At 57.9% G+C, this 14,662-nt stretch overlaps 4 protein-coding genes across 4 annotated transcripts; 1 reads left to right on the forward strand and 3 right to left on the reverse strand.

Annotated features, from left to right (window-relative positions):
• Positions 1-5,073: 5,073 nt before the first annotated feature.
• Positions 5,074-6,097, reverse strand: LY79DRAFT_288174 (uncharacterized protein). The gene is made up of 2 exons (XM_060552186.1): positions 5,993-6,097; positions 5,074-5,937 (listed from the first exon to the last, which is right to left on the reverse strand). The coding sequence occupies exon 2, from the start codon at positions 5,876-5,878 to the stop codon at positions 5,366-5,368; it is 513 nt and encodes a 170-aa protein (XP_060419127.1). The 5' UTR covers positions 5,879-5,937; positions 5,993-6,097; the 3' UTR covers positions 5,074-5,365.
• On the reverse strand, positions 6,096-6,946 carry LY79DRAFT_288185 (uncharacterized protein). Its single transcript, XM_060552187.1, has one exon. The coding sequence runs from the start codon at positions 6,790-6,792 to the stop codon at positions 6,262-6,264; it is 531 nt and encodes a 176-aa protein (XP_060419128.1). The 5' UTR covers positions 6,793-6,946; the 3' UTR covers positions 6,096-6,261.
• A 1,122-nt stretch (positions 6,947-8,068) lies between these two features.
• LY79DRAFT_666150 (U3 small nucleolar RNA-associated protein) lies at positions 8,069-10,828 on the reverse strand (the record flags this gene model as incomplete). The annotated part of the gene is made up of 2 exons (XM_060563176.1): positions 8,069-9,765; positions 9,859-10,828. The coding sequence occupies 2 exons, from the start codon at positions 10,826-10,828 to the stop codon at positions 8,069-8,071; spliced, it is 2,667 nt and encodes an 888-aa protein (XP_060419129.1).
• Positions 10,829-12,438: 1,610 nt separating this feature from the next.
• Positions 12,439-14,605, forward strand: LY79DRAFT_539139 (nicotinate phosphoribosyltransferase). Its single transcript, XM_060556791.1, has 3 exons — positions 12,439-12,909; positions 13,092-14,148; positions 14,251-14,605. The coding sequence occupies exons 1-3, from the start codon at positions 12,714-12,716 to the stop codon at positions 14,381-14,383; spliced, it is 1,386 nt and encodes a 461-aa protein (XP_060419130.1). The 5' UTR covers positions 12,439-12,713; the 3' UTR covers positions 14,384-14,605.
• Positions 14,606-14,662: the final 57 nt, after the last annotated feature.

A 14,662-nucleotide genomic window follows, 5' to 3' on the forward strand; every position in this document is an offset into this window, starting at 1 on the left:
GGGGGGGGGGGGCGGGGGGGGGGGCAAGCAGCAACAATAAGGTCTAAGGTGGGAAAACCGTCGAGCGACTAGGTACACGTAGACACGTAGTAGAACTTGGACTAGGTATCTGGACTGACAAAGAGGGAGAGAGAGAGAGAGAGAGAGAGAGAGACAAGGGAAAAGTGGAAGGGGTCAAGGTTGATAGCAAGGGGGGAAGGAGGGAAGGACGACGACGACGACGACGACGACGAGGGGGGGCGTGGCAGAGAGGAAGGAACGCATACGCACGCTGCTGCTTCCTCTGACTGGCCTCTCTCTCTCTCTGTCTGTCTCTTTCCTGTACGGAGGTTTACGCGTAAGCTGCGCAACTCGGACCAATGACAGGGGCAGCATCAGCCCAGAGGGTGGGTCCCGCTCAATCCGCCCCGGCACGTACCACCGCACCACGACTCCAACGCTCTTTCTCTCCTGCTGCTCTTGCCTAATGTAGACAGGTATCGGTACCTATCAACCTGCCTCGACCTTGGGTACCTACATAGTGCCCGTACTATGTACTGCTTGCTCTTGCTTGCTGCGAGAGAGGGCGAGGCGAGGGAAGGGAAGGAGAGCACCAGTCCACGACAGGGGAGGAAGGAAGGCCAATATTGGTACAGTACGGAGTACTCGCACGTGTGTATCCGTACACAGACACACTGCTCCAACGTCTGTCTCTTTTGCCATCCGTCTCTTCGTCCACTTCTCCGCTAATTCGCTCGGTTCAACATTTCTCTTGCCCAGAACTCCAGCCAGGCACGCTTTTGCACACGTACGGATACCGATGCCGATACCTACCGATACCGATACAGAATATTCGTACACTGGCGACGAATGCACTCAATCCAATTTGCAGTAGCCTTCCCTTCCCAGCAATAGATGGACAAGCTTATCGATAAACCTTCCGCTCGCCTCCCAAATATTATCAGACCGATGATGCCAAGCCTTTGTTGCACTGTCCAGAGGGTTGGGACTCTCATGTCTTGGATGCTTATCGTACAGCCCGCTCTCAGGCCCTTTGCCTCCCAGAGCAACGCAAGCCTTGGCAAAAAGTATCCGGACAAGGCCAGGCACCGGCTACGTTAACGCAATCCAACTGATGACGACTGACCTAGTCAGTAGGTCGGTCATAGGCCATTCATTAATTACACCAACTACTCTGTAGACTACTACTACCTTACTTTGGCAACGCAAACTGGGCTAGCCAGCAGGTCCATCGTGTCTGGCTTGCCGAGTAGACGTTGGGGGCGAATGCTGCCGCCGTGGCCAATCGGCCAGTATCCTCACCTTCATTCGGAGCGATAGCTGCGCACGACAATGGACGACAATCGAGAGAGACGCTCAGGAAGATGGATTTCTTCCCATCGGTGTGTACTCTACGCTACAAAAATACTACAAATGCTATTGCGGTACGTACCGCTTACTCACTCGTCAGATTCACCATAGCTCGAAGTCCGGACGACGACGACGACGCACACGACGACGGCGGTACCTTGTTGATGTACCGGTACCTCTCCCACGAGTATGTATACCTACCGATCTACCTAATTAAAGCTGCTGTCACTGGCCTGGCCCCCATTCTCATGGGTTGTCAAGTCACACACACACACACACACACACACACACACACACACACACACACACACACACACACACACATCCCCTCCTCCCCCCACACACACACTTACTCACGCTTTTTCCTCACTGTGACAGGAGTTCCGAGTCTGGCGGCCCCGAACCGTGATGACGAGGCGTGGCTGACGGCTATTTCCAGCGTCTGCCCAGGCCTCCAACTGTGTGGCTGGCCGAGACATTTACGCCCTCTCGTACAAAGATGCGCGTCCTTGGATTGGCCACCCTCCCTCGATCCCGGACCTGTGGCTCAGCTATACCCCCCTCGAGCTCGAAGCTCGAAGCCTTGCCTCAGCACCAGCTCCACACAGCACCACACCGCACCGCAGCACTGCACGCACGGCGCCGCGCTCTGTTCCCGCATCCTGAGACAAGACAGACTTGCATCTCTCCGCCCTCTGTAACTGGAACCAGAACCTTGGGGAGGGAAGAGGTCTACGGAAGACCGCTGCTCCGGCTCCAGGCGTCGATGCTGACGACGAGCCTTCGCCGACAACCCACCCCCTAAGGGCCCAAAGGAGCCTCCCAAAACGCTTGCTACACTATGCATGCCGCCAAGAGCCATCGCGTCCCCCCGCCCTGAAGCAAGGCGAAGCATTTGCTGCTGCTGCAAACGAATCTGCCGTCGAGCGCCGACCGAAGCTCCGGGAACAACCAACAGACAAAACGGCGCCGTCGCCGAGTGCCGAAAGTCAAGACGACATACACCCGAGGGCGACGCTGGCGACGACGCGCGACTTTAGGTACAAGGGCAAGTTTGCTCCAGCACCGTGCAGTGGCGATGGGTTGTTTTTTGTCGGCTCTGTCTGTGCCAGGCGCAGTTTCGCTGCCTCGCCTATCGCGCGTCTCTTGCGGTACTTTCGAACCCCTGAAACTTTTTCTCCTGTTGCTGGTCACCTACTATTATTGTAGGGTTTTCCTCTCGGCCCTTGCTAAATCACCCTTCTCGCCCTGGAGCTTGAGTCGTCTGTGACCGGTGTGCTTCTCACAACCAATTTAGCGCATCCCAGACCTTGAAAAGCACAACAACGATGACGACTCAACCCCAATAAAACGTAAAGGGAAGAGCCAAACAAAACAAAAGAAAATCTTCAACGTGATGCGACAACCTCTATTTTACACTCTGTTTTCTATATACCACATTTTATTGGTCATTCCCTTCCGGCGAGGGCGTCGCAGGGGGCTCGATGGCCGTTCGCAACTCTACTGCAGCCAGGCACACACTCAGAAGTATTCGGGATCTCCTGGTTGTCCACCAAGAAAACAACACCCCTGGGGTTCAAGGTTTCTGCCTCGCCTCCCGCTCAGCCTTGGTTTCCCCTCCCGACCCTGGCCCCTACCTGTCCCTACCTCCCAAGTATCTGTACGAATGCCTAGCTATCCCGTCACGTTTCTCCCGCATTCCTGACCGGCCTCGACGTTGAAGACTGGCTATTATACCCATCCCTGGGACATCCCTCACTGAAGCCGAGCTTCTTTGGGCGGGCCAGGTCTTGCCAAAATCTTCTGCCGGTCGCCCTCTGGGCCGTCAACGATGAGCTCTCTCTCTCTCTCTCTCTCTCTCTCTCTACAAGAGCCTCGCCCGTATCAGTCCGATCTCACGTCGTGTCGAGTCCTCCATACTGTTACATGGGCTTGCGTCAACGAGTGGGCTCGCCAATCGTTCTTGCAAAGTCAAAATGCCTACTGACATGACTACATGCCAACGTCCTGCTTAATTATCTCACCTCGTACAGGCCGAACGGCCTGATTGGCTTTGATGAGACGAACCATACGCAGGCCTGATTCCTTCAAACAACACTCTCGCCAAAAAAAAAAAAAAAAAAAAAAAAAAAAAAAAAAAAAACCATCCGTCTTCAGGCAGAATGATGACGAGTCAGCGCGTCCTACGTGCTGGAGCTGAAGCCCCCAAGGCCGTCGTCCCTACGCCCAATCCGCTCTGTGTCGGGGGCGATCGGTCCAACCAAACGTCAGCACTCGGCGGTCAAGTTTAAAGATGGTTGATACCATCGTGAACGACAGCAAGGATATCTGTTGCGGACGGCGTTCCGACTGATTCCAAATCGCACACTGTCTTTTCGGGGGAGGGGCCAGCTTGTCGGATCACTCCAACGGCCCAAATGCGACTCGACTTTCCGCCGTCTGGAACAGAAGATTTGATCGACGACCACGATGGTCGTCTCTTACAGTAGGTCTGGTGCGTCGTCGATGCGCCGACGCCCCTGGGCGTGAACCTTAGCGGCTCGGTGACGCGTCATCCCCCTTGTCTCACGTCGGCGCTCCAATGGTGGCTTGCGTGTTGTTTCCAAACCCCGTTGCCACCCCACACGAGACTGCACTACCGCTCCCCCCGTCTCCTCTCGAACTGCCAGGCTGCCACAGACTCGCCGAAAGACTGGCCCACGATTTCCCACATCGCGTCTTACTCGCGAATCAGAGAGCAACAAGACACGGCCTGGCAGCTACCGGTATCTCATTCCTCACTCCGCGACGGATCTCGGCATGCTTGCCAATGTGAACTGCATCGTTGCTGCCCCCCTTCCCCTCTGCAGAAGTTGCACGTTGTTTGAATTCTCGGTCACGGTCTCGAGTGATAGTTTGAGAGACGAATATACATACGTACGGGCTGCATTCGCATAGAGCGACCGGGTCGGCATAATGGAAACGAAACGACGAAGCGGTTCGGTGCGCCTACGGAAGCCTTGTCGTCCCGTTAGACTGCTTGACGAAGACAGGCCCACGATGAGACGAACGAGGACGTCCAAAGAATTTGACACGCTCTTGCGGACCACCAAAACTTGACAGACATCCAAACATTTGCATTATAACCGGTCTCCGAGACGGCAATTATCGCCTAATTTCTCCTCGGGCTGGCCGGATCGTCTGCAGCTTGAATGAAGAGCCGGATCCCGAACCGTAGTACGCATGCCATTTGCTACACCAACCCAGAGCACGAATCCCTCCCTGTTCGTCCATCATTGTCTCGTCGCAGACGCCGAGGCATCGACTCATGTCTGCAACCCTGTATCGTCTACCAAAGATCTTCATTCACATCAGACCCGGCCCTGGATTGCGTACACCAACGGCCTCTTGGCCCCCATTCTGCCCCTTCCTTGAACAATGAAACCGGGTGATTGGGATTCCTAGGGCCAACACTGATGAACGTACGCCACGATTACTGGCCCTCTGCGGATATTGCAATTTTTTAAAGAAAAAAGTCAAAAGACGGCTTTTATTTGCTCCGTACTTCCCTCAGCTGCCCCGCCCCCAACTTACCGGCTCTGGCGAATCTTTTCCCTTCGTTTGTCGAATCTTACGAGCATCCCCAGCCTTGAGACGGGTTTCCCGAAGCCAAGCACCCTACCGTTTTCTCCCTGGGTGCCTGAAAGAAACGGCAGAGAGTATTCGCTCTCAACAGATCTAAACTAGTACTCTGTATCTCCTACGCTCCTCCGCGTAGTGCTGCTTGTGCTGTTGGGGTTGCTTGCGTAGTCTGACCCGGGCCGGCGTTGTTTGTGCGGAGGGGAGGGGGGAGTGTGGGCAGAGAAACCTCCAGCGGGACGCGCGTACCCTGGACCCTTCTTGGCCTCTGACCCTTGCAGATCACCACTTTGGAGAACAGAGACTGCTGCCAAAGCAGGGCCGACTTTCCGGCTAGCGGTGTTCGATAACCCACATTCTGAACTGCCCAAAGCCTTCTTCTAGTCCCCTGGCTCGCTTAAGTCCTCCAGCAAGGTAACAAGCATGTACGGTATTGATACCTCCAGGCAAAGGATCTTCCTGGCCTGCGGGCCACATCCGGGCATATATGGGCCCTTTCCTCTGGTCTTTGTCGTTCGGCTCCTTGGCGACATCGACAGAGCCTGTGGCTCCTCACATATCCGTCCCTGCTGTGAGCGGTCGGCGGGTGCTCCATTGGCACCCCGGCCAAGACACCAAGTGGGTCTTTGACTCTAGTGTTATCAGAAGATGGACGCCAAGTCGCGCGCGCGGCTCTTTGTGGCCGAGTTCCTGGCCCAGTGGAAGATACACGTACCACGAGGCGGCTTCCGCGTTTAAGTCGTGTGTACGCAGCACGGGTCGGTCCCGGCGCCTCAAGATGACGACGACGCACACCGGACGACGGGCGGTGGGGGCACATTTCTCCGATCTTTTGTGCGCTAGGTAGCTTCGGAGGGGATTCTGAACGGCAGATGGGGCCAAAACAACAAGGTATCGAGATTATCGGCATGTGGGTGGACCGGACCTACAAGGTAACAAGGCTCATCTTACGCCTACTATGGGTTAAAGCTTAAAGTCGTAAGCTCGTCTGCAGTTGGCTGTACGGATTACGTGGGCGTCCTACGACAAGGTTGTGTACAGTCGCCCGCACTCTATACCGGTCTCAAAGAGCCCCTACAAATAGGCCTTGTGGGATAATTCGGGTTCGGTTTGCGGGATCCCGGACTGGGTAACTTTTCTTTTTGTGTGTGTGGCTGGTATTGCGGAAGGAGTGAAGCGGACGGGTAGGTGGGATGTTGACGTTGCCGGTCATTTGGCCAAATACAAATTTCTCCGGGCCACAGAAATACGATTCTTACGAGGTCTTCACTCGACGCTTCACCAACTGAGGTTCTATGTCGACGCGTGGTGGGGGAGGGGTGTACGCGTGCTATTCGCCGAGAACGAGACGAACAATCGACCCGGGTCCATGGCTGCGCTGGCACCCCGCACGTCTGTCATCTGTTGACGCGTTGCTGACCCTCGACGACGCCATGGGACGAGAAGATTAGGTGGAGGAGGATGTCTCTTGACATGGCAAGATGGGTCTGTCTTTGCTTTCTCTGCGTGGCGTGGCGTGGCGTGGCGTGTGTTCCGCCGGACAAGCCTTTTCTTAACTTGGCCTTGCTGGTCGATGGATGGGGGCCAAGAGAACTTATCTAAAGGGATAGGTGGAGGGGAGCGGGGTGGGGGGGAGTAACATAATAAAAACATCTGGACGGACGACTTCCTGGGCTCCGGAGCGCTCTCGGATGTCCTTAACGAGTGGAGAGCTGAGCCAAGATGTTCATCCCAGGAGGCAGAGTGAGGGGGTTCAATCACGTCTTTGGATTCTTCGTCCTCGTCTACTTCCTTTTGTCCAAGCCTGAGGACGGGCGCAAGCATGTCATTGATGACTGATGATATCCTCTCTCTAGATGGGAGGGTGAGGCGAGACTCTTTACCATACGTCTTGCTCGTCCTTATTCCCGGTCCTCGGAAAACGAAATCGAACCGAGGGTTATATATATATATATATATATGTTTTCGTATCTAAATGTTGTATCGAGACGACGTGTTCCAAGGTATCTGGACATATGGACGCGCGTGCGAACGTCTTGGAACGTGGAGAAAACAAGATTGTGGCATGATACTAAAGTAAAGATGAAATAGATATGCTAAAAAAAAACCAACTTTTTCTAGTTCCGAAAACCTATCCCGTCACACCCCTTTTTCTCTGTTCCTGGCTATATATGATAGAGAGAGAGAGAGAGGGTGGGGAGATGGGGAAATGTAGCCGGGCAACACGCGCCGGAGAGTGTATAGACATGAAATGACATGACGCACACACACACACACACACATACAACATTGAGCACGTCTGCTGACACTGAGCTCTAATGGTGGTGAAGATGAGAACAAAAGGAGAAAAAAAAAAAAAGAAAGGAGGGAAAAGGGGGCCGTCTTTCACCACTGTTCGCCAAGACATTACGGGGGGCGTGCGCGGCCCTTTCATCCTCTATGTCTCTCTCTTTCTTTCTCTCCCTGTCTCTCTCTCTCTCTCTCTCTCTCTCTCTCTCTCTCTCTCTCTCTCTCTCTCTCTCTCTCTGTATACCTAGACATCTCCCCCGATCTCCCCGACCCTGATCCATAGCTTGCTTCCTCAAGTCTCCGCGGCTGTGTTCGGTCCCACCTGGGTTGATGGTGATGCCCAACAGATTTAGTTCCCCTCTTGGAGTGTGTCCCGTGCCTTCGTGAAAAGTGAGACGGGGGAGACAGTGAGGCCGTAGATGGCGCGTCGCGCCCGTGGGTGCCATGCAATGCGTGATAGGAAAAAAGAAAATGTACATTGATTGCCGTCCTTGAATTCCTGAAAACCTTTTCCTCTCTCCCCCCCGTGGTGAAGGGCGTGTGGAACAAGGGGATGAGTAGCGCCGAGAAGGGCCGGAAGTGACGCGCGGACTAGTAGTCGGTGCTCGTGATGGTATCAGGAGCGAGAAGAGGGGGGGGAAAGGAATCCTCAAAACTTCCCTGGCCATCGGGCCGATGAGATGTGATTCCCCCCCCGTGTGTCTGTCCCACGCCTCCTCCCTCGCCTGACACTCTCAATCGCGCCCAGTACACCGTCTCCCTCCCCTTCGGCGTCTTCTGGTGGGCGGTGACGCGGGCCCCCGACGCCCCTTTACCGCTCCCATTCGTTGGCGCCAAAGTACCGCTCGGGGAGGTCCACCTCCCAGATGGGCCTCTCGACGAGGACGGCCTCGAGCGAGGGGGTCTTGCTGCCGGCGTCGACGGCGGCGGCGGCAGGGCCCGAGGAGAGGGGCGCTATGCCCAGGATGGGACGGTACTTGTACGTGTACCACCACCGCGTCTTGCCCTCGGTGCCCTCCTCGGTCTGGGTCTCCTGGTTCCGGGTGCGGAGGGCGGCGAGCTCGCCGCCCTCGCCCTCGCTGCCGTCGTCGTGGTCGTCGGAGTCGTCGGCGGAGCCGTCGCCGTCGACCTCCATGGCGTCGTCGTCCCGGGCGAGCTTCTTCTCGATGTCGTCTTGCCACTCCTTGGAGGCTTTGGAGCCGACGAAGCGGTCGACCTGGCGCGGGGCGATGGCGCCGACGGCCATGCGCGCGCCGGCGCCGCTCTCGGGTCCCTTGCGCTTGCGCTTCGTGCCGGCCTGGCGCTGCTGCTGCTGCTGCTGTCGGGCGATGGCGGTCTCCGGGTCGGTCGTGGCGCCCGTGGGGGCGGCGAGGTCCTGGGAGAGGTCCAGCATGAAGAGGAAGGAGACGCCGTAGATCCACACGCGCGGGCCCTGCCACAGCAGGCCCTTGGCGAGGTCGCGGGTGTCGCGGATCGTCGCCGGCAGCCTGGAGACGGGGTTGCGGCGGGACCACGAGGTGAGGGAGCCGGCGGCGGGGTGGAAGGCGAGGATGTGCCACGCCGTCGTGACGGCCACGAGGGTGTACTCTGTCGCGGCGGCGGCGGCGTCGGTGGTGATCGTCTCGTCCGAGAAGGAGAGGACGACGGGAGGCGCCGGGAGCTTGGGCAGGAGGGCGGCGCGGGGGTTGCGGACCCAGCGCTCGTCAGCGGGAGTGGCGGCGTTGTCCTCCTTGCTCGAGGAGTCGTCGTCGTCGTCGTCTTCACTGTCGGAGGCCGACGCGGCGTCGTCGGCGTTGGCGCCGTCCTCGGCGCTCTGAAGCACCCAGGTGTCGATGTAGCCGGCCAGGTCCGCGGACGCGAGCATGCGGCCGTCGGGGGAGAAGGCGAGCTGGGTGATGCTCCTCTCGTAGTTGCCGAGGCCGCCCAGGGCCTGGTTCTTGGGCATGTTGCGGCGCAGGCGGTTGATGAAGCGGGGCTTCTGGATGGTGACTGTGGCGCCGTTGTCGCCGTCGCGGGCGACCTTGGCCACGAGGACCTTGGAGCCGTCCTGGACGGCGGCGAGCCACGCGCCGTCGGGGGACAGGACGACCTTGGCGGCGCCGTGTGCGGCGAGGGGCTTGGGCACGGCGACGGAGGCGAGCTTGACGTCCGAGGGCCGGGTGGGGTTCTGGTGCTGCAGGTGGAAGGCCTTGACGTCGGTGCCGGTGGCGGCGACGAGGAAGGAGCCGTCGTGGGCGATGGCGGCCGAGGTGATGTTGGACTCGCCCTTGACGAGGATAGTCTTGAGGAGCTTGCGGTTCTTGTCGAGGTCGGCGGCGTTGCCGTCGTACAGCCCGTCAAAGGAGCTCTGCAGCTTCCAGATGTGAATCTCGCGGTCCCACCAGCCCACGACCATCCTCGCCGACGGGGCGCTGGCCAGGGGAGGCGACTGGGGCAGGCTCGAGAGGGTTCTGTGGTTCTCGCGGCCAAGCTCCTTCAGGGGAAGGACGACGGGAGATGCGTCGGGGCCTGGGGAGGTTTTCTGTTAGCTGGTGGACCAGATGTGTAGACGAAATGGAAAATGTGAGAAAAAAAAAGAAAGAAAAAAAAAAGAGTGCTTACCTCCCGAGACGACGACGCTCATCTTGCTGCTCTCGAACGAGGCCATGGCCTTGACGTCGTGGTCGTGGTATTTCCTGCTCCAGACCTTGCCCCATCTGGCGCCGGAGCCCGAGGTCTTCTTGTAGAGGACGGTGCGGCGGTCCATGCCGCCGCTAAGGATGGCGGAGCCGTCGGCGCTGACGGCGAGACTGAGGACGTCCTGCCTGTGGCTCTGGATGCGCTGCATCTGGGTGTAGGTCTTGCCGTCCCAGATGCAGACCTGGCCGGTGGAGTCGGCGGAGACGATGTCGCCGGAGGGCAGGACCTTGACGCTCCAGACGATGATGTCCTTGGCGCCGCCGGCGAGGTCGGCGCCGAGGGCCATCTTGCGCAGCATGGAGCCGTTGCGCATGTCGTAGGCGCGGAGGGTGGAGTCGGAGCAGCCGACGACGACGACGTGGCGGGACTGGAAGGCGATGCTGACCATCTGGGCCTTGCGGGTGGGGGACTTGACGAGGAGGCGCTGGAAGCGGAGGTCGCCGTCCTCGAGGGAGTAGAGGGCGAGCATGCCGTCGATGGTGCCGGCGACGAGGCGGGTGACGGGGTCCTGGGGGGAGGCGGGGGGCTGGGCGGCGAGGCACCAGATGTCGCCGTGCTGTCCGCTGGCGTGGCGGAGGGGGCGGCCGGCGGCGAGGTCCCATTCGGTGACGGCGGAGGTGTAGCCGATGCTGAAGAGGCGGGCGCGGTCGTCCTCGGGCTCGTTCACCCAGACGAGGCCGTCGACGGAGCGGTCGGCGCCGGAGCGGAGGACGGTCTCCTGGTGCCAGGCGCCGGCGAGGGGGTTCCAGATCTCGACGTCGCCATTTGCGCGGCCGACGGCGAGGCGCGAGAGGGCGGCCTGGTTCTTTGAGCGGGCGGCGGGGTGGGAGAAGGCGAGGGCGTTGATGGCGGAGGGCGGGTAGGGCACGAAGCGACAGCGATGGAGATCCATAGCGAGCGAGGTGGTTTGGTATGTATGTGTGTGTGTGTGTGTTTGTGTTTGTGTTTGTGTGGTGGCCTCGAGGCCGGACGGACGGTTATTCGTGTAGTCAATTGGGGGGGGTAGGATGAGCGGGTTCGCTGGCGAATGGGTTGGAAAATCAAGTCGCAATGAGGACCAAATCGAGGTCGTCGGCGGTGGGAGAGGGCGGGAGGAGGAAGAGAAGGAGGAGGACGAGGAGGAGGTTGTGGTGATGAGGCTGACGAGAGTTGGCGGTGGCAGCTTGTTTCTCTCGTGTGTCTCTCGTCTCTCTCTCTCTCGCGCGCTCTGCCAAAAAATTCGCGGCTGCCAAAAAGTTTTGTCGGCGGTCGGAGGATGGAAAAAATAAAAATAAAAAAGATTTAAGGTGTGGTCTGTGCTCTGGGATGCCCCTCCACCCCACTGGCGGGAAGCATCTGAGAGGACGAGAGGATAAGAGCGCCAAAAGGGACGTTTTGCTCCTGTGGTATATGTATGACAATGAAGGGCCCAACGGCGTTGTTGATTTAGATTTGGGGATCTTTCGTGTTTTTCTTGGTTGTTTTTATTTTCTACTCTTTTCTCCTCTTCGTTTCTTTTCTTTGCGTGTCTTTCTCAGTTGTCCCTGTCAAGTCTTGCACTCACATGGGTGCATGTCATGTGCAATTACATAATAGTGCATTAGGTAAGCGGGTAGGTAGGTACCTATGCTAGATACAGTACGGAGTACGTACCCTCTCTTCTTGCCCATCGGCCGCCGCGTGTTTCACCCGCCGATAAGCTCCCAAGAGTGTCAATCAAGCATCCAAATGGCTTGAGCACCTATTGGCTGCCACAACGGATGGACCCCTTCTTGCCCTTCTGCAGCGGACGCTTGGATTCGCGTCCGTTCGTCTCTGCTCGGCAGGCTTTCTGGACCAAATTCTGGAGAACGGTTGCAACAGGAAAAAAGAAAAAAACAAACAACATTTTTATTATCCGCATCCTCTGCCAGCTTTCGAGTTGCCCTCTCACAACATTTGTTCTGCCACCCTGATAGCGCGTGCCTGCATGCGTGTCTGGGATTCATGGCCCTGTCCCCATTGTTTTGAATCTCAACTGCAACGACTGCATACGTAAAGTAGCCGTACGACGTCGTGCCTAAAACTAAAAACCCATGTCGTTGAAACTCCCGCAACTGGTGATCCCTGCTAGCTAGCTTCCTGCCAGTGTGTGTGTGTGTATGTGTGTCTGTCTGTCTGTCTTATCAATCAGTTCTGCTACTTACTGCTGCACGACTACTCAGACTAACTCCCGGCAGACACAATATGGTACTGATAGAGTACCAAGGTAGGTATACAATAATAGCAACACAGCTAAAATAACTCGTTCCTAAATCGAGGGATAGAAACGCAGTACAATGGAATGTCGTCACTAAACCTCTCTATCCGCCAAGGCCGGCAGAGCTTTCGGGGTCCATTAGTTGCTATACCTAGCTAGTGCTTGTTGCTGTGTCTGTTTTGCTGTCTGTTTGTTCTTCACCTCGTCACATCATACTGACAGAGTACGGTAACCTGCATAATCCAAGCTCGCGGGTTTTAGACGTGTCGTAACGCTGCAATAGTCCCGCCGATTCGTCATCCTCCCTCTTTCAACCCCTCCACATACACACATCCATCCCTTTGCTCCCCTCCCCCTCCCCCTCCCCCTCCCGCCCCTCCGAGCTTTGTCACGATCGCGCCCGCCGGTGACACGCGCATTCCGACCTCGCCCGCAGACTCTTTTCTTTTCGCCAATCGCTCTGCAACAAACACACGCACACGCATAGCATACATAACGCCCACGCACTGATCGACCTTTGCGGCGCAATCGAGACCGCCAATCGGAAAAACCAGCAGCCATGGATTTCAACAGCTCGTCGCCGTTCCCCGAGGGCGTCATATCCTTCCTCGACACCGATCTCTACAAGCTGACGATGCAATGCGCCGTCTTCAAGTATTTCAAAGACGTCCCCGTCACCTACGCCTTCACGAACCGCACCCCCGAGAAGAAGCTGTCGAGGGCCGCCTTCCAGTGGCTGCAGGACCAGATCCAGAGTGAGAAAAGAACTCTGCCCCTCCAACCCCTCCAACCCCTCCAAACCCCGCCACAGCAAGGCGCCGAGGGGTTTTTTTTTGTTCTTTTTTTTTCTTTTCTTTTCTTAGTTAATTTTATTCTATTTTATTCCAAAGGGCAAAGATGATGAAAAGCTCCCACTGACTCACCCCGCGCACGATAGAGCTCGGCAACATTTCCCTCTCGGACGAAGAATACCGCTTCCTCAAGACGCACTGCGATTACCTCGGCGATGAGTACGTGCACTTCCTCAAGGACTTCCGCCTGCGCCCGCGCGAGCAGGCCGTCGCGACCTTCCACCCCGTCGGCGACGACACGGGCGCCGACTCGGACGTTGGCGACCTGCACGTCGAGATCAAGGGCGCCTGGCTCGACACCATCCTCTACGAGATCCCCCTGCTCGCCCTGACCTCCGAGGCCTACTTCCGCTTCATGGACACGGACTGGAGCTACGAGGGCCAGGAGGAGCAGGCCTTCGCCAAGGGCATGCGCCTCCTCGAGGCCGGGTGCACCTTTTCCGAGTTCGGCACCCGCCGCCGTCGCGACTACCACACCCAGGCCCTCGTCTTCCGCGGCCTCGTCAAGGCCAGCAAGGAGGCCGCCGCCAAGGGCTTCGCCGGCCGCCTTACCGGCACCAGCAACGTGCACCTGGCCATGCGCTTCGGCATCCCGCCCGTCGGCACCGTCGCCCACGAGTGGTTCATGGGCATCGCCGCCATCCACGACGACTACAAGGCCGCCACCGAGCTGGCGCTGCGCTACTGGGTCGGCTGCTTCGGCGGCAAGCTCGGCATCGCGCTGACGGACACGTTTGGCACGCGCGAGTTCCTGCGCGCCTTCAGCCAGCCGGTGCATACGATGGACGGCGACGAGAGCCGCTTCAAGACCGCCGACGGCAGCAGGCTGCTGACGTACGCCGAGCTGTTCCAGGGCGTGCGCCAGGACTCGGGCGACCCGGCCGACTACGTCAAGATGCTGCGCCAATACTACGACAGCCAGGGCATCCGCGACAAGACGATAGTCTTTTCCGACTCGCTTAATATCGAGCGGTGCCTCGAGTATAAGGAAATTTCGGAGAAGGCGGGCTTCACGCCGACCTTTGGCGTGGGCACCTTTTTGACCAACGACTTTACGCACCTCAAGACGGGCACCAAGTCGGTGCCCCTCAACATCGTCATCAAGCTGAGCTCCGCCAACGGCCGGCCGGCGATCAAGATTAGGTGGGTTGCTATCCTCTCCCCCTCTCCCCTTACCTCTCCCCTCCTTCTGGGGTATGGCTGCCGGAGCGAAAGGCCAAAGGGTTGCACTAACGACGTTTCCAGCGACAACATTGGCAAGAACACGGGCGACAAGGAGACGGTGGACAAGGTCAAGAGCCAGCTCGGCTACGTTGAGAAGGAGTGGAAGGGCGGCGATGAGACGCAGCGCTGGGGCAAAGAGGAGGACAAGGCATAGGGGCGTGCTGGTGCCATTTAGAGCGCGCCCGGCGACGGGCTGGGGGGAGGATTTTTTCAAGGAGTTATCCATGATGGCACTGCAGAGCCCGGCATCATGACAAGGCAGGGCGGCAGGGGCAAGAGGCCTCTCATTTTGACGACGGCGAGGTATAGACTTTTCGTAAGATACCTATTGATTGATACAGGAATCGAATTGGCCGAGTGCCGGCAGAGAGAGAGACCCTAGATGGTGCTTTTCATGCGACACCCCCCCTGACAGTTTCGATGAGGGACAGTT

Source organism: Colletotrichum navitas (genome assembly GCF_030913465.1).
Source record: "Colletotrichum navitas strain CBS 125086 chromosome Unknown LY79scaffold_5, whole genome shotgun sequence".
Lineage (NCBI taxonomy): Eukaryota > Fungi > Ascomycota > Sordariomycetes > Glomerellales > Glomerellaceae > Colletotrichum > Colletotrichum navitas.